At 40.7% G+C, this 27,925-nt stretch overlaps 1 protein-coding gene across 1 annotated transcript in view; it reads right to left on the bottom strand.

The window, feature by feature from the left end:
• LOC124612243 overlaps positions 1-27,925 on the bottom strand; it is a 179,550-nt gene that overhangs the window by 90,264 nt on the left and 61,361 nt on the right. The window contains exons 9-11 of the mRNA XM_047140318.1: positions 23,345-23,496; positions 12,095-18,731; positions 2,155-2,418 (exon numbers count right to left, since the gene is read on the bottom strand). Coding sequence (XP_046996274.1) covers positions 2,155-2,418; positions 12,095-18,731; positions 23,345-23,496 — 7,053 coding nt within the window. The remainder of the gene's footprint in view (positions 1-2,154; positions 2,419-12,094; positions 18,732-23,344; positions 23,497-27,925) is intronic.

Genomic DNA, 27,925 nt, shown 5'->3' with positions numbered 1-27,925 from the left:
TTTTATGTAAGTGAAAATCACTCCTTGATCAGCATTTTTTGCTAAGTATGTGCCTGATTACATAATTCTTTGAATCTGCTGAGTTTGTAAACAACAAATCATGATATGGAGAATGTTGGAAAAGTATCCGTTTTTTTTTTTTTTTTTTTTTTTTTTGCGAGCACCAGATGGATTTGAATCTAGTGCACTTGCATGAACTGACTTTGAACCTTTGTGTGCATGCGTGAACTTTTCCCCGCCTGTCGACAGCATCAGTTGCTAGTTAGCAGCAGGTGCATGAGGTAGTGTGTAGTGGCCACGTCGGTTTTTCACTGTAAGGGAAATGATTGGAATGACTGGAGCAGTGCTACTGCACCAAATACTGCCAGAGACTGGGTAACAGCCAGGTGGAAACCATTCGGATGGCTTTCGGTGACTATTCTCTAGGCATCGCACAGATTAAGGAGTGGTACAACTGGTTTAAAGATGGCTGCACATTGGTGGATGGCGAGACATGTTCCGGCCAGCCATCAACATGCCCATATGATCACGCCACTGCCAAAGTGAATGCTGTGATGATTCGGGACCGTCGTGTGACTATCAGAGAAATTGGGCAAGAGGGGACACCAACTTTTCCAGCACATTCCATTGTGACCAAAGATTTGGCAACAAAGAGAGTGTCGGTAAAATTCGTGTCGAAGCTGCTGAAGTCTCGCAGGACACGCTGAGCTCCACAGTGACCCCCAACTTCACTAGTGAGTCCTGAGTGTATGAGTACGTCCCAGAAACCAAATACCAGTCATCACAGTGGAAGCACTGTTTTTCAGCAAGACCAAAGAATGCCCATCGATTGCACAGCAACATCAAAGTGATGCTGACTGTTTTTTTTTTGACTCCCAAGGCGTGTACACCAAGAGTACATACCACAGGGTCAAACAATCACCAAAGAGTACTACAGGGATGGCCTCCATTGCCTACGTGATGCTATGTGGCACAGGAGAACAGACTTGCAGTCAATAGGAAATTGGCACCTCCATCACAACAATGTTCCAACACTTCCTCGCACCTGATTCAGAGCGTTTTGGCAAAAAAACTATATTCCTGTGCTTCAACAGGCTCCTTAATCTCCCGATTAGGCCCTTTATAACTTCTGGCTGTCCCCAAACTTGAGGCCATTGAAAGGAATGTGATTTCAGACAAGAGAGGACATTATGGAGTGCTTTTTCTCCTTCACTGATCTGCAACGAGCAATGGCTACTGGACACTATATTTATGGGCCATATGCTACCTTACATGTATTATTTTTCTGCCAATGTCAATAGCTGTTAAATATGTCTTCCCTGACATCTTCTGGCAACTCCTTTTACTCCCCGTCCCCTTTGTATCTGCTCCACCAGTGTGTCCCAAGCACTCCTTGACTTACAACATTACTTCTACTGTGTAAATTATGTACATCTGTTAAGTATAAAAATTTTACTTAAATTAAGCAGAGCTGTAATGCAAAATTATTCATAGCTGTACTTAGTGTAGCTGCTTCTACCACTTTTAAGACACATCTTATTTGTGATTTTATATTTAGGTTTATTGATGTTCACCTGAAAAGGCCTGGGAGGCAAAATGAGTTGTGACAATAAAGAAATTTTATGAAACTGAGGCTACTAATTAATCAGACTCATATAAACAGTTGTTGAAAATGCTTTATGTCCAAAATAAGGAGTGTGCTAGACAAAATAATAAAACACCGCATTGAACCGGAACGTAAACCGATATAATTACCTTTTATACTAACATACTGACTTTGTGAGACAGATCATGGGGCATATCTGGACAGCTCAGCCGGTAAAAGCACTGCCCACAAAATTTGAAGGTCAGATTTTGAGTTCCCATCTGTCGCACAGTTTTAACCTGTCAAGAATTCTAACAACAACGCACAGTTTTAATCTATCAAGAATTCTAACAACAAACATTTTGCTGCAGATTGAACCATTTAGTATCTGCCAAGAAAAACAAGAATGTAGCTACATCATATTAAATATTATTGTGAAAAATCACACAGCTTAACAAATAATCCTGCCACACACACAAATTATGCCTGCTACACACACAAATTATGCTACAAACAATCCTAATACATAAGCAAATGTATATCACTGAGAATGAGCTATGCAAACGTACCGCTTACTTGGAACCAATGCCGATTTAGATGACGTGCCTGCAGCGCTCTGATCAGCAGACCCTCTGCGTTCCTTTGGCAGGGACTGTACCGACACAGGCTGTTTCACGACTGGTGCTGGTGAACGTGGAGTAACCTCATGTTCGACAGTTGTCGTTGTTGCATCGGTGCTGATAGGTCTTCCACGAGCTGTAGGTTGCACAGTACCCACGGGTGTAGATCGTGATTGCGTGATAGATCGTTGACTAGGTGCACCAAGGACAGACCTTTAAAACAGAGTTTCACCTTTCACTTTACAAAATATGGCTTAACACAAATAAATATTTGGATGAATCTTGGATTTTACAAAACCATACGAACAAATATGGAGGCTCTAAACTATCTAAAAGTCGAGCTGGTCGGCTCATTGTGGCTAATTCTGGATCTGCACATATCGTTTTTATATCAGGAGCAAAACTTGTGTTTCATGATCGTAAGAGTTCTGTTGTATCTGATTAGCACTTGGAAATGAATGGTCGTGTTTTCAAGAATTGATTCATTAATTTGTTACACTCTTTGTAAGTAGTATGCATTATTGTACTGGATAATTCCAGCTATCATTCTATCAACATTGACAGAATACCAGCTTCGAAATGGTTTACAGCAGACATCATGGATTAGCTTCAGATGCCGGCCGGAGTGGCCAAGCGGTTCTAGGCGCTACAGTCTGGAACCGCATGGCTGCTACAGTCGCAGGTTCGATTCCTGCCACGGGCATGGATGTACGTGATGTCCTTAGGTTAGTTAGGTTTAAGTAGTTCTAAGTTCTAAGGGACTGATGACCTCAGAAGTTAAGTCCCATAGTGCTCAGAGCCATTTGAACCATTTTGGCTTCAGATAAGGTTGTTCAGTTTTCTCCTGCTGAAACGAGGGATGAACTTTTCTCCAAGCACGAGATAATAGATGTTAAGAAGGTAGGTGAGTCCATCTACACTGCAAAGGAAATGGGACATGAAGTTGGGTGACTACTACCTTACCACTACCAGTATAATCCCATTGAGTTGATATGAGCTCAATCCCTTTTTATATAAATTATAGGCTACCAGTTTTTAAATAGAAATTATCAATGGTATATAAGGAGTTATTCAGGAGAAATGATTTTGTTAGATTTAAAACTTGCTTTGCTACATGTCAGACTTTTTATGTTATTGAGCAAATGATCAAAACTTTCTTCTGTTGCTGCATATTAAATTCCTTTCTCAGCCACTGACAGCTTGAACAACTGGTATTGTAGCTGTGGATTTCACAATTCTTCTCAAACTGCGGTGGATTATTTATGACAAATTTCATTAGTGAATATACAATGAGGTGATAAAAGTAATGGGACAGCAATACACACTTTACAGATGGCAGCAGTATCGTGTACACAAACTATAAAAGGGCACTGCAATGGGTGGTGCTCTTATTTGGACTCAGGTGAATAGGTTTCTGGCATGTGATTATGGCCACACGAGGGGAATTAACAGACTTTGAACACAGAATGGTAATTGAAGCTAGATGCATGGGACTTTACATTTTGGAAATCGTTAGGGAATTTAATACACCGTGAGCCACAGTGTCCAGAGTGTGCTGAGAATATTAAATTTCAGGCATCACTTCTCACCATGGACAGCTTTCACATAATGACCAATAGCAGCAGCATTAGCAGAGTTGTTGGTGCTAACAGACAAGCAACACTGCATGAAATAACTGCAAAAAAACAATGTGGCATCTATGACAAACTTATCTATTAGGACAGTACAGTGAAATCTGGCAGCAGATTGACATTAGTGCCTTTGTTAACAGCATGACATTGCCAGCAGTGCCTCTCCTGGGTTTGTGACCGCATCCGTTGGGCCCCAGATGCTCGAAAACTGTGGCCTGGTCAGATGAATCCCGATTTCAATTGGTAAGAGCTGATGGCAAGATTCGAGTGTGATGCAGACCACATGAAGCCATGGACCCAAGTTGACAATAAGGCACTGTGCAAGCTGTTGGTGGCTCTGTAATGGTGCCAATTGTGTTTACACTGAATGTACTAGGTCCTTTTGGTCCAACAGAATTGACTATTGACTGAAAATACTTATGTTTGGCTTCCTGGAGACAATTTGTAGCCATTCATGGACTTCATCTTCCCAAACAATGATGTCATGTCACTGGCTCACAATTGTTTGTGATTGGTTTGAAGAACAGTCTGTACAATTCAAGTGAATGATTTGGCCTCACAGATTGCCCATCAAGCATTTACAGGACATATGCTCAGTTGATGCCACATCAAGTTATTGCATTACACTGGACAAAAGGTGGTCTGACATGATATTAGGAGGTATCCCATGACTTTTGTCACCTCAGTGAACGTACTATGATCGTGCAGCTATAATGCTAATTCTACCCTACTTGCTGACTCCTGTTTATGTGTTACATCAATTATTGGAATGACTCCATCCGTTGTACAGAACTAAATGTAGTGTGTTTTCTCTAAACTCAAGGAGAGTCCATTTTCACAGAACCACTTAATAATTCTTTGAAAAATGTCATTAATAATCTCTAGTGTTTCTTTCTCTCTTGGGAGTCATTCTAACACTAGTATCATCTGCAAAAAGTACCAATTCTGCTTACTGAATATTAAGTGGAAGGTAAATCACATATGTAAAGAATAGGAATGGACTCAAAATTGAAACCTGTGAGATTCAATCTTTGATGTCTCTCCATTTGCTAAAATTTTTTATCTTTTCAATGTTGTCTGAATTACTGATCATAACTTTTTGAATTCTGTTTGTTAAGTATGGTTCAAACCACTTGTGGGTAAAGCCATCAATTCCGTAAAACTCATGTGTTGCTAAAAGTGTAACATGATCTACACAACCAAATGCCTTGGAAAGATCATAAAAAATGCCAAATGGTGATATTTTATTATTTACGGATTGTAATATTTGGTGGGTAAATGTATAAATAGCATTCTCAATCAAGCAACCCCGCTGCAATCCAAACTATGATAAGCTAAATAAACTGATTCTACTTCAATGTAAGACCAATGACACCCATACAATTGTTTGTAGAGGGAAGACCAAGACCTAGGGGTATGGAGTATCTTTAATATTTTGGAAGATGAGTGGCAACTTTTAAGTAACCATTGAAAAGTTCCAGTTCCAAGCCTGTTAAAAACTTACATAATACCAATTTCTAAATCATTTTTTCAAAGAGAAACACTTGATTACATCATATTTTTTCCTTTCCCTCCAGGCATGGGCAACCTTGTGTGAGACTACTTTCAGGTACACTACTTTCTCAAATATTTTGAAAAAAGATATCAGTACAGAAACTGGATGATGATTATTTATATCTTTCTTGTCACCTTTCTTATACAAAGGTTAAACAATTACATATACTAATCTGCCTGGAAAAATTCCCTTTGCCAGTGATGCATTACATACAAGATGTCCCTCCTAACTCTGTCACTCATATATTTCCAAAATGAAGCAAAATGTGAAAAATGCAATTGGTCAGGAATGCACCTGTCAGGTGCTCACACAATGGGCAGCAGGAATGCATAATCCATAAGGTCAATGAACATCACTTCCTAAAAAAAGTTAGATTTTTTGGCACATATATGTTTTTTTCCACAGGATTGAAAACTTGAGGGACAATTACTGACAGCAGACTTGGTTTCACTGTTCTAACGTCAAACATTCTGAAATATTAGACTTAAAGAATGACAACAGCACCATGGTTTTTTTGCACTGTCCTCCAGCCACCTGTCAGGGACTCACACAATGGGCAGGTATGCACAATCCATAAAAGTAAACAAACATCACTTTCACCATATATTTATTTAAATGGCACATGTTTTTGACAGAAATGAGAATTAGAGGTACAATTTCGTGACAAGACATGTTTCTACTGTCTTAAACACAGTTATTAGTGGCATATACCCACAGAAATTTCACGTTTGTGCATGACATCTAGCAAGGAAAACACACTCACAAATAACCAGTAACATCATATCCAATGAACTTCCATCACCTCAACAGATGTTTGAAGTGTCCACTGTTTGCATCAGTACACTTGTGGAGACAGTGAACAAGTGAGCACTGCACAGATTGTAGTATTTTCACAGGTATCACTGCACATGCAGCAGTAATATGTTGTTCCACACCCTTTGGTCTTGTTAGGGATTTGTAGTACACACATTATTTCACTGCACCCCACAGAATGAAGTATAGCGGCATCACATCAGGCAGCTGTGCTGGTGAGCTCCCAGGACCTCCCCATCCTATCCATTTATTTGGAAACACTGCAGCTACAACTTCCCTGGAAACACATGCATAGTGTGCAGGGCATCCATCATGCTGGAACCACATTGATAGACATGTTTCCAATACCATGTCCTCCACGAGAAGGGGGAGTGTGTCTTCCAGAAGTGATGCATATTGCCATTCAGTTAATGTTCCCTGATAAAAATAGGGACCATAACATGCATACCAATGAAGACCAGACCAAACACTGAAACCCCACAGTCACTGATGACCAACTGAGCAAAACTAGGGGGGATTTTGTTATTTTGTACTGGCCAGTAGTGTATGTTCCACAAACTCATGCTACCATTCTCGTCAACAAAGCTTCACCTGTAAACAATATATAATGTAGGTAGTCAGAATGACCTCACGGCACTGATGTGCAAAAGTCTTCCTGTACATTTCTTGGTATAGTGAGATGCGATACGGATGAAATGTATGCCTAAGCAAAATTCTCCGAACACTACTACAGCTTATTCCAGAACTGTGTGCAATCTGTTGTACAAATTGTTAGTTGCTGTGTTTGTACACGAACACTTCCCAGGCGCCCAGCTGAGTGTTTCCATGAGATAAGATCTGGGTACTGTTCAGCCGATCTGGGTAGCATTCAGTGCACACTGCTACAGCTGTTACTGCATTTCTGTGACATCTGCCATAAATTAACATCATATCTAGTTTCTCTTCATTACTGAAGACCGGCATATTGACGAGATGACTGCAAACGTCACAAGCCACACCAAAGCAGGGAAAGCACTGTCTGAAACACATATGAAATTTGTCACAGTGTATTTTCCTGTTTGACACTGACAGCAGTTCTGCCAGTAGTAACTGCACCTCTAGTTTTCATTTCTGTGGAAAAAAAACGTACATGTACATTAAAAAAATGACTGTGTTGAAAGTAGTGTTCTTTGACCTTCATAGATTATGCACTCCTGTCCATTGTATGAGCCCCTACACAGGTGCAACCCTGGCCAATTGAATTTTCCACATTTTGTTTCTTTTTCGAAATTTATAAGGTGACAGGTTTGGGGGAGGGGGGCACCTTATATCATTATGGAAATTCCTTACTAAGTTAGAGAAATTTTTCAGTATTCTGTTTAAAATGCCATCGACACCAGCTGTGCTTTTGTTTTTTAGATGATTAATGAAAAACACATATAAAGATGTGAAACAAATACTAACAAAGAGATAGAGGGGCTGGCCAGTACTTACCTCAGCTCAGTACATCAGTACAGCCAATAGATACACAAAAAACAGAACCGAAAATTTACGTTCCTAGCTTTCGGAACAAATCTTCCTTCAACAGGGAAGAGAGAGGGGAAAGAAAGGGAAGAAGGGAAAGTAGATTCAGTTACTCACAACCCAGGTTATGAAGCAACAGGGAAAGGAAAACAGGGGGGGTAGCAAGGGTGGAGGCATGGTTGACAGAGGGAAGCCAAAGATATTCTACTGTAAGTACTGTGCCAGCTTCAAACCAAAGAGGATGCATACAGAAATAAAGAGGTATATAGTATAAAGATAAACACAACTATGTAGGATGAAAAGATGCGTGAATGGCTAAAGAGGAAAGGGAAAGAGGAGAAGACTGAAGAGTAAATGGGAGTGAGGTTGTTTAACGTAGGTTCAGTCCAGGGGGATGGCGGGATGAAAGGATGTGTTGGAGTGCAAGTTCCCATCTCCGCAGTTCAGAGGGACTGGTGTTGGGTGGGAGAAGCCAAATGGCACATACGGTGTAGCAGGTTCCTAGGTCCCTAGAATTATGCTGGAGGGCACGCTCCGCTACTGGTTATTGGACACCACCTAGGCAGACAGTTCGTCTGTGTCCGTTCATGCGCTCAGCCAGTTTAGTTGTTGTCATACCGATGTAAAAGGCTGTGCAGTGGAGGCATGTCAGTTGATAAATGACATGTGTAGTTTCACACGTGGCCCTGCCTTGAATTGTGCATGTTTTACCAGTAGCGGGGCTGAAGTAGGTGGTTGTGGGGGGATGCATGGGGCAGGTTTTGCAGCGGGGTCGGTTACAGGGGTAGGAACCGCTGGGTAGAGAAGGTAGTCTGGGAATATTGTAGGGTTTAACAATGATGTTACAGAGATCAGGGGGGGCGACGAAAGGCAACTCTGGGTGGTGTGAGGGGAATTTTGTCAAGGGATGATCTCATTTCAGGGGTTGACTTGAGAAAGTCATATCCCTGGCGGAGTAATTTGTTGATGTTTTCGAGGCCAGGATAATACTGGGCGACAAGGGGGATGCTTCTGTGTGGTCTGGTTTGCCATACAGCCTAGGTATTCATGGCAAACGTTTGCCATACAGCCTAGGTATTCATGGCAAACGTATCTGCTCCAGTGACGAATCCCTCAACAATTACACCAATAACCTGACCAGTGCTTTCCTCTCCCGCAACTATTCTGCAGACCTTCTCCACAAACAGATCTCCCAAGCAATACATTCCTCCCCGTCCAACAACAATGTTCCTACCCCCAGACCACACAGAAGCATCCCCCTTGTCACCCAATATTATCCTGGCCCCGAAAACATCAACAAATTACTCCGCCAGGGATATGACTTTCTCAATTCAACCCCTGAAATGAGATCATCCCTTGACAAAATTCTCCTCACACCACCCAGAGTTGCCTTTCGTCGCCCCCTCCCCCCCCCCCCCCCCCCCCCTTACCTCCGTAACATCCTTGTTAAACCCTACAATATTCCCAGACTACCTTCTCTACCCAGCGGTTCCTACCCCTGTAACCGACCCCGCTGCAAAACCTGCCCCATGCATCCCCCCACAACCACCTACTCCAGCCCCGCTACTGGTAAAACATACACAATTCAAGGCAGGGCCACGTGTGAAACTACACATGTCATTTATCAACTGACATGCCTGCACTGCACAGCCTTTTACATCGATATGACAACAACTAAACTGGCTGAGCGCATGAACGGACACAGACGAACTGTCCGCCTAGGAGATGTCCAATACCCAGTAGCAGAGCATGCAATCCAGCATATATCTAGGGACCTAGGAACCTGCTACACCGTATGTGCCATTTGGCTTCCCCCACCCAACACCAGTCCCTCTGAACTGCGGAGATGGGAACTTGCACTCCAACACATCCTTTCATCCCGCCATCCCCCTGGACTGAACCTACGTTAAACAACCTCATTCCCATTTACTCTTCAGTCTTCTCCTCTTTCCCTTTCCTCTTTAGCCATTCACACATCTTTTCAACCTACATAGTTGTGTTTATCTTTATACTATATACCTCTTTATTTCTGTATGCATCCTCTTTGGTTTGAAGCTGGCACAGTACTTACAGTAGAATATCTTTGGCTTCCCTCTGTCAACCATGCCTCCACCCTTGCTACCCCCCCTGTTTTCCTTTCCCTGTTGCTTCATAACCTGGGTTGTGAGTAACTGAATCTACTTTCCCTTCTTCCCTTTCTTTCCCCTCTCTCCTCCCTGTTGAAGGAACATTTGTTCCGAAAGCTAGGAACGTAAATTTTCGGTTCTGTTTTTTGTGTATCTATCGGCTGTACTGAGCTGAGGTACTGGCCAGCCCCTCTATCTCTTTGTTAGCTTTTGTTTTTTAGGCTTTTTATAATGTTATTAATTTAAGTGACTGACATTGTTGCTACTTGAAGTTTTATGGAATGATATTTTTAACATACTTTCTTGCTTCTTCAACTACACCATCATGGTAAGTTGATTATTCATGTGGTGGCTGTTGGAAACGGCAGGAGGTGTGAATTACCCCTGTATTAGGGCTTCCAAGGGAAGAAGAGTGTTGAAGCGAGGTAGCATCAGCTGCTTGCCACAGTATTGGCACCATAACCCTTAACAATGTGTAACATAACAATTCGCATCTAGGGGCAGCTTAACTCTGGCAGCACTCAGAAATAAATGAGTATATCCCAATTAGTGCCAGTTTTCTTGGCTTCTGGTAGCACCACTAAAATCTACATTATCGTAGACATGCAGCACGTGAGCTCTTAATTCCCTTAGTTATCCACAGCTTACATGGTTTTTAACCATGTTTTCTGCATAAGTTTTTAGGGTAGCTATTTTCAAATACTGATACAAATTCACAATGGAATAAAGTGAATTTGATATTAGTGTTCTTTCCATATATATGCCTCACCCCATATCACGTCTTTTTAACTTACTCTTAAAACACTGTATCCTGTTCTCATTAATAAGCCTCACTGCTTAGTAGGAACCTGTCTCAGGGCTGTAAGGTGCTACATTGCTAATTTCCATTAACTGTACATCAAGGTTGGACGGTCCATTAACAATTGGGTACAGATTAATTGGTTCAGCCTGAACACTGTCTATTAATATGCTGTCTATTAATACATTGTTAACCAGGGTCCTACTATCTTGCTGCACCCGAGTTGGAAAATTAGCTATTGAAATTAGACTGAAAAACCCAAATACTGATTATGGTTCATTTTTCCTGCCTGTATCTTTTAGGAAAGATACTTTGAAATATTGGCATATTACTGTTTCTTCTTGTCTGACAGGCTGTCCAATAATGTACCTAGATTTCTCATAAATAGCTGAAAGTTTCCTAGTGGTGCTCTGTAGACTGTCGTAATTACCAGAGAAGTATCCTGCAGCAACAACTCATAAGCATATGGTTTTAGGTTCTGACTACACAAAAAAGGTTTGTTTCAATATTTATGACTCTGTGTCCAACAACTAACTAATAACTAACTCTAACAACAACTAACTAACTAACTAACTATACTTCCTGTAATCTCCATTTTGTTATTCTTATAATTTCTGTACAAGATGTACTGTAATGACAGATGAACTGTCATACAATCTCCATGAAATACTAGTTCTTCATGCAACACGGTTTTGAGAGAACAACCTTGCCTTTCTTCAAAGATTTGCATTTACGTTCCTCAAGAATCTCTGTTACACTTTCATATGGGCTCTAGTGCCCTGTTACAATCCTAGCATTAAATCAGATCAAATGAAACTATATGATTCCAGAGATCTTTTCAAGTCTCAAACATCTATGATGTATATATGCAGACTGATGCAACAAATGAAAATTTGTACCACATAGTTTAATTTGGTTACAGCACCTATGCCTGGGTTTCAGGAAGGATCCCAAATTTCATTTGATGCTGATGTGCTGTTCCAATACAGTTGGAGAGTCTCTGCAATGCTGTTTGAGGTTAGTGGGAATACCAAGTGGGCTGCGGTGTGAATGGGAATTTGGACTGAGGAGGGAGGTGTGATAGGGTAGTCAGTGAAGTTGTGCAAAGCTACTGTGCCAGGGTGGCACAATGTTCACTGGATCTGTTTATTGAGTAGGAGACCTGGGTTCGAATTGCGGCCTTAGCACAAATTTTCATTCGTCGCTTCAATCAGCATTTATACATCGAAAATATGTAACACTATTTCTTAATGTTTTACATTTTATGTAATTAATATTGATAATATTTCATATCTTTAATCCTTTCACTGTAGTAAATAAAAATGAGATGTATGTCATTGACTTCCTTCCACGACCCAGAGACTCCTCTCTGCGGTATGTGACTAATGTAATCTTATTCCCAACTAGTGACTGCTCTTTGGAGATGTGCTTCAAATGCCAGTAACAAGAAAAATCAACTTACCTCCTAGCAAGAGCAGAATCTTGTGCAGAAGCAGATGAGCGGCTGAAGTTTGGTGGTTTCGTCACAAGCTTGGCTCGCATGATGACACGCTGGTTCGGCCCTGTGGGACCTTCAGTCCCCAATTTCACTGCTACACCCTGTATCATCTGTGAGGAGGAACCATGGCATGAACCAGGTGACGACTGTAAGGGAATGTAAAAGAGATGGCCTTCTTCATCATCTTCGTCATCGTCGCCTCCCTCTGTCTGAGTGGAAATCTCCATGCTGCGCTGAGGTGGTTCTGGTTCGGGAGGCCCAGTATCTGGATCAGAGTCTAAATTCACCTGTACAGCTATCGATGTACTGGTCTTCTGACCAGGGACAAAGCTTTCATTTAATATGTCTACCTGGACACATGCTGACTTTTCAAGTTGCTGCTGAGATTTGTCTGGCAGGGCAAGTGAAATAGTCCGCTCATCAGTCACAGACAATTGGCTAGAAGCATGAACATAAAGTTTTTCGGGATGAGGGTCTCTCACAAGTTGCCCTGTAGTGTTCCCCTCAAACACATTCGGTAAAGACTGGCATTCTTTGCTTGTTTCGTCCATTCCCGAGGCAGCGTCAGTCTTACAAGGAGCCAAGAAATCTCTCTGGCAGCTTGATTCCAAAACTGATTTGGACACTGGTCTATCTAAAATTTCTGTGTTATTCGGTTTGGGCGAATATGGTGCACAGATTTCTTCCAATGGGAAATTTCTCACTTTGGTAGGAACATTCTCCTTCTCTGTTACTGAGGACTTCTCTGATGCCCCAGTACAAACAGGAGCAACTGAAGGTGGAGATTCAGCAATAAGTGTGTTCTGGACCAGTGAATTAGTGTCTGCTCTCTCTTCAGTACTGTAGTGAGATGAATTATTTAAATTCTGTGGTTCAGTCTCAGGTTGTTGAACTGGCGTGTCGCAGTGTTCAAAGTTCTTCTCTGTTACTTGTGACATGGAGCAAGACTCATTCTTATCAGCGATGACACAATTCTCTACACTTCTCTGCATATCCTCTTTATCAGCAGATATGATATTTTCGCTTACAGAGCCTTCTAGGGATACATTTTGAATTTCAAAACCAGTTTCATTAGCATCAGGACTGGGACATACCTTTCCTAATGCACTTTTTAGTGCTTCTCTTGCGACGCCTAACCCACCTCCATCCAGAGACAGTTCTTTTTCAGTTGCTGACAATGGCAAATCTGTCCCGTTTAATTTTTCTGCAACAGATGGCATTGTTGTAGTAATGTCAAATGCCTCGGTATTTATAGCTGGTGCTTCAGTGACATTTATATTTTCAACAATTAGCACTGGTTTCTCTGGAATATTTCTTGTTTGTGGAAGTACTTTAGGCATTTCAGGGACATTAGGATTATTGACAGATATATTTGAAACATTTTTATGTAACTCTCTTGAGCAGTCTGTTGGTGCAATACAGTCTGGAACAACACGACTGGAAACACTGTTTTCAGTTTTCTGTTCAGACACCACAGTTTTCAGCTTTTCAACTTCAGACATATCTACCAGAGGTGCGCTCTGCTCACCAATCACATTCTGAGCCCCTGCATCTTTTGTTAACAGGAGGAGAGGCACATGAGTGGGGCTGAGAAGTATTTTGCTGGGGTGTTTGATAGGCGGCACACTTGTACTGGTGGCAGGAAAGCTGTTGTCTCTCACTGTGTTTACATTGCTCGCTTGCACAGTACCATGTTCTTCACTGTAGACTGGACATGCAAGAACTGGTGTCTTATCGGAGGGTGCCAAGTACAAACATGTTGTGTGTGGATCTTTCTGAGTGACCGTTCTTGCTGGGCTTAGTAGTATCTTAGTAGGTGCCCTCACTGGTGCTGTGCTGAATTGTCCACCAGCCACACTGCTAGAAACGTTGACAACAGAAACATTGTTACCTTGCAATGCAGACACATGGCACTCTGAGGGATTCGCAACGCTTGGGATCAGTGCAACATATTCAGTAGGTTTTTGTGCTGGGAGAACCAACAATGTTACAGGTGAGTTGGGATCTGTGCCAGATCGTAACAATATGCCACTGACCTCTTTATTCAGATGAGGTGTATGTTCCTTGGTAGCCGGTACTGGCTGATTAGATTCTTCAACTGTACGAGAGACTGTAGAGCTGACCGTACCGCTTACAGTTTTTGCACACCCGATCCCCGCTGCTTTATCCTGAGGTACCTCCGTGTTCTCTGCAGATTTTCCAGGATCGACTTGTGGTACTGATATGACAGGGGGCGGCATAGGCAGTGGTTGTACTGTGGCTGTAGGAGGTGAGGGTACATCAGTTTCTCCCAGTTTTGTTAAATCCTCCTCAGATTTTGATGTAGTAGTGCTCGATGTTCTACTGTCACGAGTGTTTCTTCTGAAAGGTGTGCTAAGAGGAGGGAGCTCAGAATCTGATTCAAATGCGTACACACTACTTTCATTTTCGGGTGAGAAGGCATTTGCACTCGGTACAAGCTCTTTCCTTGCTTTAACTTTATGTGAGAAGGACCTTCGCTGCTGGAATATGGACTTTTTTTCTGGAGATGGCTGGATTTTGTGTCCTGGACTCTTCATTGGGGTAGGCACTTTACCTGCAATTTTGACTTTTTTGGTTTTGGCAAAGCTGGAGGGTTTTTCTGCCCTGTTTGCATTAGATGGATAAGTACCCACATTTTTTGTATGGTTCAATATATTGTGATTGGCAGCAGAACCACTAGCAGTGACTGGTGTCACTTTGTCTTGCATTATGGGCTTACTTTTGTGGGTTTCGTATTCTTTTCTCGTTTCAGTGCTGCCTTTTTTTGAGACAGGGTCTTCTGCTGGCACTTTCTTTGTTGGAGGAGATTCAACCACTTCAACATTAATTATTTGTGATGCTGATGTGTTGAAAACAAAATTCAAGTTTGAAGGTGTCCTCTCACCAGGTGATCCAACAGCTACTTTCTCACGAAGAGGTGAAACTTTGTTCTGCACATTTAATTTATAGCCGCTCTTTCCCGATGAAGTAGCTCGAACAGTTCCAGCAGTACTCCTATTGCCAACTTCCGTTTTGTATGAGTCCTGTTCCACTTTCGAGAATACTGAATCACACATTTTTGGTGTGTTATCTTCAACTTCACTGCAAGAATATTCACTGTCTATCACAAGTTTGTCATTGAAATAATCATCTTCATCAGCTGAAGAGGAGCACTTGCACACATTTGTTGTAAACACTGAACAATCTCTTTTGTGTTCAATGTTATCACTATAACTTTCATTGAGCCACTTCTCAATTCTCTCCGTTGACATGTTAACTTTGGTTTTACTCTTAGTATTCCTCATATCATGCGGGATATCAAAATCTGGTAGTTCTGCTGGAGGTGCTGCCACCGGACGCTCTTCATTGAGCCTTGTTTCCATTTCTTTGCCAGTTTCGACATCTTTATTGATAACAGCATTACCATCAACAGATCTCTCAGCACAATTACCTTTTGCAATATCTTCAAAAGTTTTAAACTGAGGTTTCAGTTTCCTGGAATCCATTTCACTTCCTTTTGGAGAAACCATTTTACTTTTTTCTTTTCTTTGACTCTCCTGAATTTCTGTGACCTGAAGCAAACTGTTATTCACACGATTGGGTACATCCAGCTCACTCAGTCCCTGACAGCTGTATGGCACAGTAGGATAGCGTTGCTGAGGTGGTATCTCTGATTCTGGAGATGATAAAAAGCCTAACAGTTTCTGAATGTCTTTTACTGACTCCCTACTGGATGAAATGCTTAACATGCTCTGAGTTTCAGCCAGATTTTCTACACTTTTTGACAATACAGCATTCTTCTTATCAGCACTGCTCTCATTTTGAAACAATAAGCTCTCTCTCCCTTCACCATCTTTCTCTATCGTAAATGCTGCGGATACATCCTTTTCGCTAGCACCGTTACTGTGGCGTCCAGTTGGTATGCTGCAATTTCTATCAAGTACTGCAGAAGCCCCCACGAACAAGTCTCCGTGGGCTTTCTCTTGGATTTCAGGCACAGTTTTATGGACAGCAGTGTCCTCATCGTTCTGAAATGACGAATCACTTGAAACAGACAACTTCCTTTCAAATGGTCTCTCCATGTTCAACATTCTCTCTGCAGCAGCTTTCTTACTGTTCATAGAAGTTGGTATAGCTGACATCATAATACCAGGTACACATTTCCTCTCCATTTCGTAGTCATCTGTCGATGAACTCGATAACATTTTAAATTGGATGTCATTTTGAGGATTACGTTTTGAGAAAAGGCCTGCCTCAGTTCCATTTGTGGCTGTCTTTAGGTATGGCACCTCCACTTGTGTGTTGACTGGAATACTAAAACCAAAAGATTTTGAAAGAATTGGAATGGGTTTTGGCACTCTTAAGTGTGGTCCAAAGACACTACTCGTAAGACTACTGTCAGGATGACGCAGAGAAGAAAATGTGCCTTGGGTCAGAATGTGCTTCCTTCCAAAAGCTGCACTTCCTGAGCTAAAGGAACTAAATTTATTTTCAATGTGAAAAGAGGCAGCTTTCCTTGAAGAAAACACCTCCTCCTTTGTATTTTGTTTTTCTTCCAACATTCCTCTCCTGAGTCTGTCCCCATCACTACGAACTGATTCAATCCGCTTTTCAGAAAACAACCATGAATTTGTTCTGATACTAGAATGTCTCTTTTCCACAATAGCAAAACTATTAACAAACTTTTGAGTATCTTTTTGTGATCCGGAAGATCTTCGTCTCTTGCCTGACACCCCCTCCTGTTTTGGGCTGTCTGCATCCTCGGACTCTGTGTCTGATTCTTTGAGTGAGACCAGACTCAACCTTCTTTGAATTTCCATTTCAGATTCAGTCCATGAGGAACTGGACCTCCGGCTCGACTCTATCTTTGACATTTTTTTCTGTGACTCTGTTTCTGGAGTAGGGGAGCAAGGTAATTCACTTGTGTTGTGAGTTTTATCAATATTACACACCTTTTTCTTGGGTGATGCCTTTAAAACATCTTTCGGCCTGCTATGTTTCTTCACTATTTCTTTATCAACAGCTGTTTTTTTTTGAAAGATTTTTTTGCTTGTGTCCTTGAGATCATTTGAACATTTCTTTTCATTCCCTTCTAGAACACATTTACTCTCTTCCTTGCCTAAATTATCTTTTTCTTTAGTCTTTTGTTCACTAGATAACACAACTGGACTGGCAGTATCACATTTCGCATCATTCAGTTCTTTATTTTTTGAAAAAACTGTCTCACTATCAACAGAATTTCTGCTGTTCTTCTCAGTTGTGTTTTCTTTTGTTTCATTAGAAACTGTTTTAGCACACACTTCCTCAATTAGAAGTTTTTTTTTATTGCCTCCAGAGTCGTCGTCCGCTTCAGAGGCCTCAGCACACTGTTCACTACTCTGACCTTTCTTATTTGACTTCAACTGACCGCTTGTAACTGGCGTGCCTGTACTTCCAGATAACACAGGTTTCTTCCTCGTGTTTTCTTTAGCAACAGTGGGCTGAGGCTTGCCTTCCTCATTTTTTGTATTCTCTTCGTTTTTTGGTCTTCTTGCATCTTTTGTCACCTGTTTCATATCATTGCTCTTCTTTACCTTTTTAGATAAATCCACTACATTCCTTGCGCGAGTTTCCTGCGCTTTATCCAACTTTAATTTTGAAGACTTCTGAGCAGAATCAAATGTTTTCCTCGGTTCTCGTGAACTGGAAGATGTGATTTTTGAACTATGTTCTTTGCTTTTCTTAGATACATTTTTATCCTTTTCTGTTACAACAGCTTCTATTTTACTTTTTACATCCACTTTGTTTGCCTTCCCTGTCGAAGAATTTTGGGTATCTTTATTTGAAATATTTAGTGCCTTAACTGCAGCATTTTTTAAAGCTATTTTACCCAATGGTTCTTCATCAGAGTCACTAAATTTATCATCCAGAGCACTTTCGAGAGCTCTAGGCTTACGTAGTGCTCTACTGGGTGAGGAAGGAGATGAATCCTTATTTCTAAGATTTTTAGAAGCAGCTGACTCAGAGGCAGTACTCTCGGATGATTCAGAAATGGCAGATACAGGATCTTTCATGGGTGCTCGTAGGCTTCGACGAGGAACTTGAGGTTGTTTCATGCCACCGTCGTCACCTTCCTGTTCTTTAGGTGTACGCTTTTCTTTGGTTGTGATCTGTGTTTTGGTACCCAATGAAGTCTCACATTTCTTTTTTTCCTGAGTTGCTTGTAACTTCACTTTTGCCTTCAATCCAGGTGAATGAACCACTTCCTTTGATTCTTTTGAAGAATCTGTGGAAACTTTGGCATCAGTTTTAATTTTTACCCTACACTTACTTCCTTGCTTCTCATTTTCAACTTTCCGTCTTGCTAGAAGCTTTCGTCTTTCTTCTGGAACTTTTTCCTTTCCCAGCGTTTCCTCTTTCTTCACGGCCAACTTTGGTTTTGCACTAGGAGTTTTTACCTTCTTTGTATCCTTTCCCTTGAGATTCTCATCATCTGCACCTTTCTTTTCTGTCTTGTTGGGAGCCTCCACTTTCGTTTGTCTAGAACGTAAAGGTGAACTGCTCTTACTGATAGTCTTTAGGGTCTTCACAGCTTTTGCCTTTATTTCATTTTCTTGTTGCTCTGGGGGAAAAAAAGAAAAAATGTATTTATAGTAGTAAAGTAATTGTGACTATCGCAGAATAGTAAAGTCATTGTGCTTTATCTTCAAAACAAATATTTCTACATCACATTCATTTTAAATTGATAAGGAACAACCCCTCTGCTAATAAATTGTGGATTCAATGGAAGAAAACTGAATGGTATTATGTGAAACTGCAATCAGAATAAGGGTAAGGAAGATCAGAGTTTAATATCTCGTCAATGGTGAGGTAATTAGTGACAGAGCTCGAGCTGGGACAGAAAAAGGATGACAAATGACACTGGCTGTGACAAGACACCATTTCTAAATTCAAGTATTGCATCTGGTTGTACTGATGGTGTGAAAGACAGCAGGAGTTTTGATACTGAAAATCCTAGAGTGCTTTCCACTATTCTGAAACTGCCTGAGGGAAATATTAATCTGATGATCCTTTCACCTCAAGGAAGTATAATGGCATCAGTGATAACCATTTCAATTAATTCTGATGCACACATTAAGTAATAGTTGTAAACAGTATTCTCCAACTTGCAATACAGGGTTTGATTTATTTATGATAATTTCTTTTTCATTTCTCTCTCTCTGTATTATCATTGCCTCCATTCAAGGTACAGGACTACTCTTATGATACTCGATCCAGTTACCATATTTACTTGATTTTTAGACAAGATTTTTGCCCAAACTCGTAATTCAAAAAACAGAAGGCCATCTTATATCTGCAGATCAAACTACTGCCGCTGATGTTAACAGGTTCACATCATTTAATAGGGTATATAGGGATCATCTCATATTTACGGATGAAGCTTTGGATATTGGGGCCACCTGCTAATTTATTTTGAAGAATTCAGAAGGGCAGGGCTGGACATACAATACTTGCTTTTGAACACATTCAAGATTTCCCAATATGTCATTTGAACAACCAAGTGACATTTAACTCACAAGGCACCAGTGCAAGGGATATGCGAGAAACAACGAACTAGCCACTACAACAATCTATTGCCCTGCTTAAAATTTGACACTTTGTGAAAGACACGAAGAAATAGCACTAAATTCTATCACCTTACAAACTGTTGTTGTATTTGAACAAAGAAGCAATGAAAGTTCTCATACATGTATGGATACCATACACAAATACTACGCTGCTTTTTAAGTGAAGGTAACTTTCAAAAGTGGAAATGTTGTCCTTCAAAAAACATTATTTGATTCTGAACCCGAATCAATATTTTATTTGATTATGAGAGACTGTAACAATTTACGAAGTGGGTTACAAATGAGAAATTTTATTGCTGTTCACATTTTAGAATACTGAGTAAAAACATGACCAGCTTTTAATCAGCTTTAGAACATGATGGTGACATCCAGGTGAAATAATAAGGAAAATTAACTGCAATTTGCCTGAATCCTTTTGTAGTCGAATTTGAATTTAAAATTGGGAAGTACTCCACAATAATATTCATTTCTGCAGGAGATGGTAAAAGTCTAGATAGGGGCCCAGGACATACTTATGTGTTTTGTGCTGGAATTTTGTCAACATTCACCAAGACATACAGTACGATGGGAACAAAATGGGGAGTGTCAGCTGTTAGTTCTACACAGCCAATGAGAGAGCAGCAGGCGGACGATATGCTTGGATAAGAACAGCTGAGTTCTCAGATTCCATGGTAACCACAACTTCAGAATCACAAGTTAACCTAAACCATTTCTTTTTGTTTATTTTATTTCTCCTTGTTTTATCAAAATGTAGAGAACTAACAAATGGCATAAATTTAGACTAGGTATAATGTTAACTTTTTAAGCAGATATTTATGTCAATAAAAATTTGAAACTTTAATTAGTCAAAATATGTTAAAAATAAATTTTTCTCAAGAAGCCTCTTGGAAAAAAAGGGGTTGCTTATACTCAGGTAAATATAATTAAGTTATTTTTAATTAATGTGTGACTCTGTACTGTAGTTGTCAGTCAAGCTATGCAGAGATATAAATTTTCTGGTAATGTATGGAATTCTCATAACGAAATTTACTTGTTTCATTTATGGTATTTTGTTTCTATACATGATTTACTATAGGACTGTTCTCATCCAAAAACAATAAATTCCTTCAAACAAAACCTCATATTTCTACAGTGTTCCTAATATTTTGAAGTTTAAAATATGTCGTACGATATGACATTATAGTATATTGATATCATAGTCTCATGCAGAGCCGTCTGATTTATTATGTCACTGTTCAAACAAGACATGTTGTATAACAATCTCCACTTTATCCACAAGGCCTTTGGCCTGTCCGCACTTCCAATCCACATAGGTTTGCAAGACAATATTGAGAAGCACTCTGCTCTCAAAAGTGAATAGTCTCTTGTAAGAAGTGTATGAAAGAATACCTCCTTAAATTCTGGATCCTCCCCACAAACACCAGCTTTTCTAAACTGCGCATGTGGGAACTCTCCCTGCAATATATCCTATGTTTCCATAACCCTCCTGGCCTTCACCTACCTATCCCCTTCTCTGTTCCCATTCCAGCACTATGCATTTGTCTATTTCACCAGTCTTTTTACTTCTCTCCTTTCGCCGCCCCCCCCCCCCCCCCCCCTTCTGCCTGCACCTAGCTGCCCTATCCTCTCTCTGCATGTGTGTGTGATTTCCACTACATGGTGAGTAGCAGCTAACCTTTTCATAATGTTAATTATTTACCAGATAGGATCAGCAACACTACAAAACTGTTTTGAGATGATGCTCTTGTCAAGGAAGTATTGTCAATGGATGATTGTAAACAATGCAGAAAGCCTTGGGACAAAACTTCAACAGCTCATTTTAAATGCAAGACAATATCTATAACAAACAGAGAAAAACCCACCAAAATTCCACTACAAAATTGATGGTGAACCTCTGGAGCACACAATATGCCAGCAATATGAAATGGGACACACAATATTATCGAAGGTGAATGGAGATGTCAGATATGTTGCAAGGGTTTCGAGAAAGCACAGTAATCTGTACCTGAAACTTCATACAAGCCATTACTGTGACCAGTTCTAGAATACTCCTCCAATGTTTAAAAGTTGTCATCAAATAGGTATCACAGCAGAAAATGAATGAATTCACACACACACACACACACACACACACACACACACACACATACATACATACATACATATATATATACACGGCTAGATCATAACAGAACAGTGTAGCCCAAACGTCAGAGTAGCAAAGATGCTGGGGGAATTTCTGTTGAAATCATGAGAAGAATGTTGACAAAGTTCCTGCAGAACTGTATTAGTAAAGATAGTGTGACCATTATGTTGCCACCATCACATATCTCATGTAGGAGTCATGACATTAAGAGAAGAGAGACTAGGATGTGTACAGGTACATACAGACAATCATTCTTCCCCTCCCTTAAAACGCGAATGGAATAGGATAGAAAAATCACTAATGTTGGTACAAAGCACCCTCTGGCATGCCCTGTACAGTGGATTGTGGAGTATGTACAAATATGTAAAAGTAATTAAAGCCTCTTTTGAGCGAGTACAGAGATTTCAACAGTGCAGGAACAGTTAGGAACACAAATGTGTTACTACTGATATATAATTATTATTGAAATATTAATTCTTACCCGCCACATACTGACGTGATCCTTCATTACTCCAAAAATTTTACGTAGTGTTTTCCTCTCACATATACTAAAGGTCTCTCATCTTTCTTTGGCAGTGTTTGGGTTTCACATGTGTATGTTACAACTAGTTTTATAACTGATTTGCTGCTACATATTACAGTTTTCCTACAGATATTTCTGCTCTTTAAGATATCTAACAAAGCGTAATATATATGCGTTCTGATTTCAAATTTTGATTTAATCTGTTAAATTATTTGCTATACCAAAGACAGCTCTAAGATATTTAAATTCATTGACTTGTTTAAATGGAGCAATTTATACATTCAAGATTCAAGTCATCATTATCTTTGGGAGCACAGATCAGCAAAAAACAAAAAGTTGTTTTTCTGGCATTAATTGCAAACCAGTTCCTCTGAGGACTTTGGTCAACTGCTATGCAAGAGATATAATTTCTCTTCCATTATCTTAAAAAAACTCTGTCATGTAAATCAATATTGGAATTTTTTAAAATTTTGTGCTCAGTTGTCTGATGAGTTCGATCCCTTTTTAATTGCTAGAACGGATAAATATGCTGATAGGCCACATATTAAATCCATCTGCAATGAGAATTTTAATTTTGATCCTAAAAACGGCATCTTCTGTGCATATTTGGGTTATGTTCGTAAGTTTCTATGGGATTCCAAATTCTCTCATGGTTGTCCAGGGCTAATTTCTCTTAACTAGAAGATGTTTGAGACATTTTAAGAAGGTTTAAAGTGTGCGGTGATACAGTGTGTATAATTAAATTTATTTTTTTCAAGCAGAACAAATGCGGCTCCATATTAAAACTTTTTTATTACAACTGCACCATTCAGCAACTCAAATCTCAACAAAATTCACACACAATTGAGAGAAACATGGTATCTCCAATCAAATGTTTGGAAAAAAGCCGTACAAAATTATTTGAGTACACCTCAGTCTATCTGAAAGTGGCTACTTACCAATTCTCCTTGAATTTGGCAGCTCTGGAAAACTATCTATTGAGAGAGAATCCTCATCTACTTCCTGATCCGGTGTGGCTAATTTCTTTCCCAATAATTCCATGTATATAGCAGCTGCTTCCTTTGTCTTGCGAGTTGGTCGAACAGAAACTCTGCAAAAATGCAAATTTAACAGTATGTACAGAATGGTTTTTGTGTCTGTAAAATGCAAGTGTGTCTGTAAAATGCAGATAACATTTAGATAAAAGCACCAATAACAGTGGTTTTTTTTTCCTTTCTGGAAATTACAAACAAAAATGCTATGAGCTACACTTTACTACACATACACTATGTAATGTAAAAGAATTTTTGTGAACACTGCTGAGTGATGTCTGGATATTCATTTCTTTTAAAACGTAATTAAAGAGTTTTTTGTAACATCATGATTTTATGAAATAATTACAAAGCGTGTATTTTTATGTTTCATTTAGACTCATCAGACATCGGAGCACTATGGCTGAATGTACTTTGCTGGAGAGGACAATCGCTGAGCCGATCAGAGCAACAACTGTAGCCGAGAACCAGCGACTGTGAAAAAATAGCGCCACTTTCTTCTGATTACCTATGTCCATTATTTTTAATTGTAAAGAAAAAAGATATACATTTCTGTTCTGTTCATGTCTGCCTACGCTGGCATACACATTGCTGACCTACAGTGATGAAAACTAAACCATTTTCTGAAGCGGTCCTGTCACCGTCCCCACACATGCCGTGATAAGCCTTGTTTCACTTGACCATCAGCTGATGCAAACACACATCATTTCTTCTGTATGTATTTTAGATTAGATAGTTGCATTTCAGCATGATTTCACTTTGTATGCAAGTTCCTTTCAGGAATATTTTATAATTGGTGTCCCGATAGTTTTTGCATTTGGAAGACATAAGATAACCACAACAAGAGGCTAGAAGAGACTCATACCACAGGCACAGTTATTGCAGAGCATCCAGAGAAAACACTCAGGTATTATGGAGTGCACCAGACTGAGAGGCCACTAGAAGAAAAAAAAAGAAGGGCAAGAACAAGAATGTTCTTTCAGGGAGGAATTGGTAGAGGAAAATCAGATATATAATAGGGCGTCTCAAGTGAAACCCATAAGGGTACCTTGACTTATGAAGTACCACTTACTGGGTGGGGAGGATTTTGGACTCAGGAGGAGAGAGTTATAAATCAAATTAAAAAAAAAAAAAATAAAATAAAAAATTGATTTGTCTGGTATTACGAGTATATGAAATTAAAATGGTGTGTATAACTGGATACAGGGGTAAACTTGTAGGGAACAGAGAATTTACTCAAAGTTCTTAAATAATCCAAAATATGAATGTACCATTACTATTAGGATTAGACTGGTTGGGAAAATACTATGCTATACTGAACTACACTCCTGGAAATGGAAAAAAGAACACATTGACACCGGTGTGTCAGACCCACCATACTTGCTCCGGACACTGCGAGAGGGCTGTACAAGCAATGATCACACGCACGGCACAGCGGACACACCAGGAACCGCGGTGTTGGCCGTCGAATGGCGCTAGCTGCGCAGCATTTGTGCACCGCCGCCGTCAGTGTCAGCCAGTTTGCCGTGGCATACGGAGCTCCATCGCAGTCTTTAACACTGGTAGCATGCCGCGACAGCGTGGACGTGAACCGTATGTGCAGTTGACGGACTTTGAGCGAGGGCGTATAGTGGCCATGCGGGAGGCCGGGTGGACGTACCGCCGAATTGCTCAACACGTGGGGCGTGAGGTCTCCACAGTACATCGATGTTGTCGCCAGTGGTCGGCGGAAGGTGCACGTGCCCGTCGACCTGGGACCGGACCGCAGCGACGCACGGATGCACGCCAAGACCGTAGGATCCTACGCAGTGCCGTAGGGGACCGCACCGCCACTTCCCAGCAAATTAGGGACGCTGTTGCTCCTGGGGTATCGGCGAGGACCATTCGCAACCGTCTCCATGAAGCTGGGCTACGGTCCCTCACACCGTTAGGCCGTCTTCCGCTCACGCCCCAACATCGTGCAGCCCGCCTCCAGTGGTGTCGTGACAGGCGTGAATGGAGGGACAAATGGAGACGTGTCGTCTTCAGCGATGAGAGTCGCTTCTGCCTTGGTGCCAATGATGGTCGTATGCGTGTTTGGCGCGGTGCAGGTGAGCGCCACAATCAGGACTGCATACGACCGAGGCACACAGGGCCAACACCCGGCATCATGGTGTGGGGAGCGATCTCCTACACTGGCCGTACACCACTGGTGATCGTCGAGGGGACACTGAATAGTGCACGGTACATCCAAACCGTCATCGAACCCATCGTTCTACCATTCCTAGACCGGCAAAGGAACTTGCTGTTCCAACAGGACAATGCACGTCCGCGTGTATCCCGTGCCACCCGACGTGCTCTAGAAGGTGTAAGTCAACTACCCTGGCCAGCAAGTTCTCCGGATCTGTCCCCCATTGAGCATGTTTGGGACTGGATGAAGCGTCGTCTCACGTGGTCTGCACGTCCAGCACGAACGCTGGTCCAACTGAGGCGCCAGGTGGAAATGGCATGGCAAGCCGTTCCACAGGACTACATCCAGCATCTCTACGATCGTCTCCATGGGAGAATAGCAGCCTGCATTGCTGCGAAAGGTGGATATACACTGTACTAGTGCCGACATTGTGCATGCTCTGTTGCCTGTGTCTATGTGCCTGTGGTTCTGTCAGTGTGATCATGTGATGTATCTGACCCCAGGAATGTGTCAATAAAGTTTCCCCTTCCTGGGACAATGAATTCACGGTGTTCTTATTTCAATTTCCAGGAGTGTACAAACAGTTTGATTACCTGATCCTAAATCTGGAGCAAGTATTTATTTAAGGGAAACCAATATTTCATCAAAAGTATCACAGAAAATAGTGAAATGAATGTAAGTATTAATTTAGTAGAACAGATAGGAAATAATGAAGAACTGGGCATAATCCATAATTAGGATATGGATGCACAGGAAGCTATTATGAAAAAGGTGAGAGAGCGTGATAATTTGTCTGCAAAGGAAAAAATGAAATTATTTAATTTCCTATATCATCAAAACGTATTTTCAGAAAAATCAGGCGTGATAAGGATACAAATTTCAACGTAAAATAAGGAATGACTGCTCTGTTTTTAAAACATTATAGGAAGGCACAAATATACAGTTTAGTACTACTATTAAGAATGAAACTAAAGGAAACTATGAAGAATGGAAATAATACTTTGTTGGTGAAATGTTAAGATTGTGCGACATTGCCTGAAAAGTTTATTTGAAAACCCATTACCCTCTCTTACCGGAGAGAGTTTAATGAAGTGAAATGTTTCATTTAATTATGAAAAGAAGTTGTCAAAGACAATACACTGAGGTGACAAATGTCATGGGATAGCGATATGCACGTAGACAGACAGTACTACTGCATACTGTAATGTAATCAACCGTCGGAGATAAAGTTTATCTCATGTGAAAAGTACAATGCCCACAGTAAAGAGTTACGTTGCCAGAAAACGTGTTTAATTTATTTAATTATGAATATTTTCTTTTACGGTAAGGGAAACATTCCACGTCCGAAAAATATATCTAAAAACAAAGATGATGTGACTTACCAAACGAAAGCGCTGGCATGTCGATAGACACACAAACATACACACAAAATTCAAGCTTTCGCAACCAACGGTTGCTTCATCAGGAAAGAGGGAAGGAGAGGGAAAGACGAAAGGATGTGGGTTTTAAGGGAGAGGGTAAGGAGTCATTCCAATCCCGGGAGTGGAAAGACTTACCTTAGGGGGAAAAAAGGACAGGTATACACTCGCGCACACACACACACATACACACACACACACACACATATCCATCCACACATACACAGACACAAGCAGACATTTGTAAAGGCAAAGAGTTTGGGCAGAGATGTCAGTCGAGGCGGAAGTACAGAGGCAAAGATGTTGTTGAAAGGCAGGTGAGGTATGAGCGGCGGCAACTTGAAATTAGCAAAGTGAAAATAAATTCAAAACTTCTTATGTTTCATTATGGTGGATGAAGGTCCACCTCTGTACAAGGGCTGACTGGGTTAGGTACAGTATATCCTGATGAAAATGGCAAGATCTGGAAAAAAATTCAACATGTTGTGTGAATCATCTGGCAGACAAGTGTGGTCCTTGATTATTTACACAGGGAAAGTGGCACAGCTGAATGCAGACTTTACAGATTTTCTACTGTCATCACAAGTTGTTTTAACCCTTGTAAAACCACTCCTGGAGCAAGATTACTGTCAAATGACAGATAGCTTTTACACATCCCCACATTTAGCAGATTCCCTAATTTTGAAGTTCACTGATAGTTATGGAAATAAAAAAGTATGAAAGGAGATCTTTCAAGTGAGAGACAAGAAAGGTGTCATACTTCATTCAACTATCCACGTTATGGTGATATGGTGGAAGAACAAACAAGAAGATTTGTGTTTATAGTGTTCTGTCGACAACACAGATGGAGCACAAGCTTGGATTAGGGAAGGATCAAGAAGGAAAGCAACTATGCCCTTT

Source organism: Schistocerca americana, chromosome 4 (assembly GCF_021461395.2).
Source record: "Schistocerca americana isolate TAMUIC-IGC-003095 chromosome 4, iqSchAmer2.1, whole genome shotgun sequence".
Taxonomy (NCBI): Eukaryota; Metazoa; Arthropoda; class Insecta; order Orthoptera; family Acrididae; genus Schistocerca; species Schistocerca americana.
This window is presented reverse-complemented; position numbering and strand designations above follow the sequence as displayed.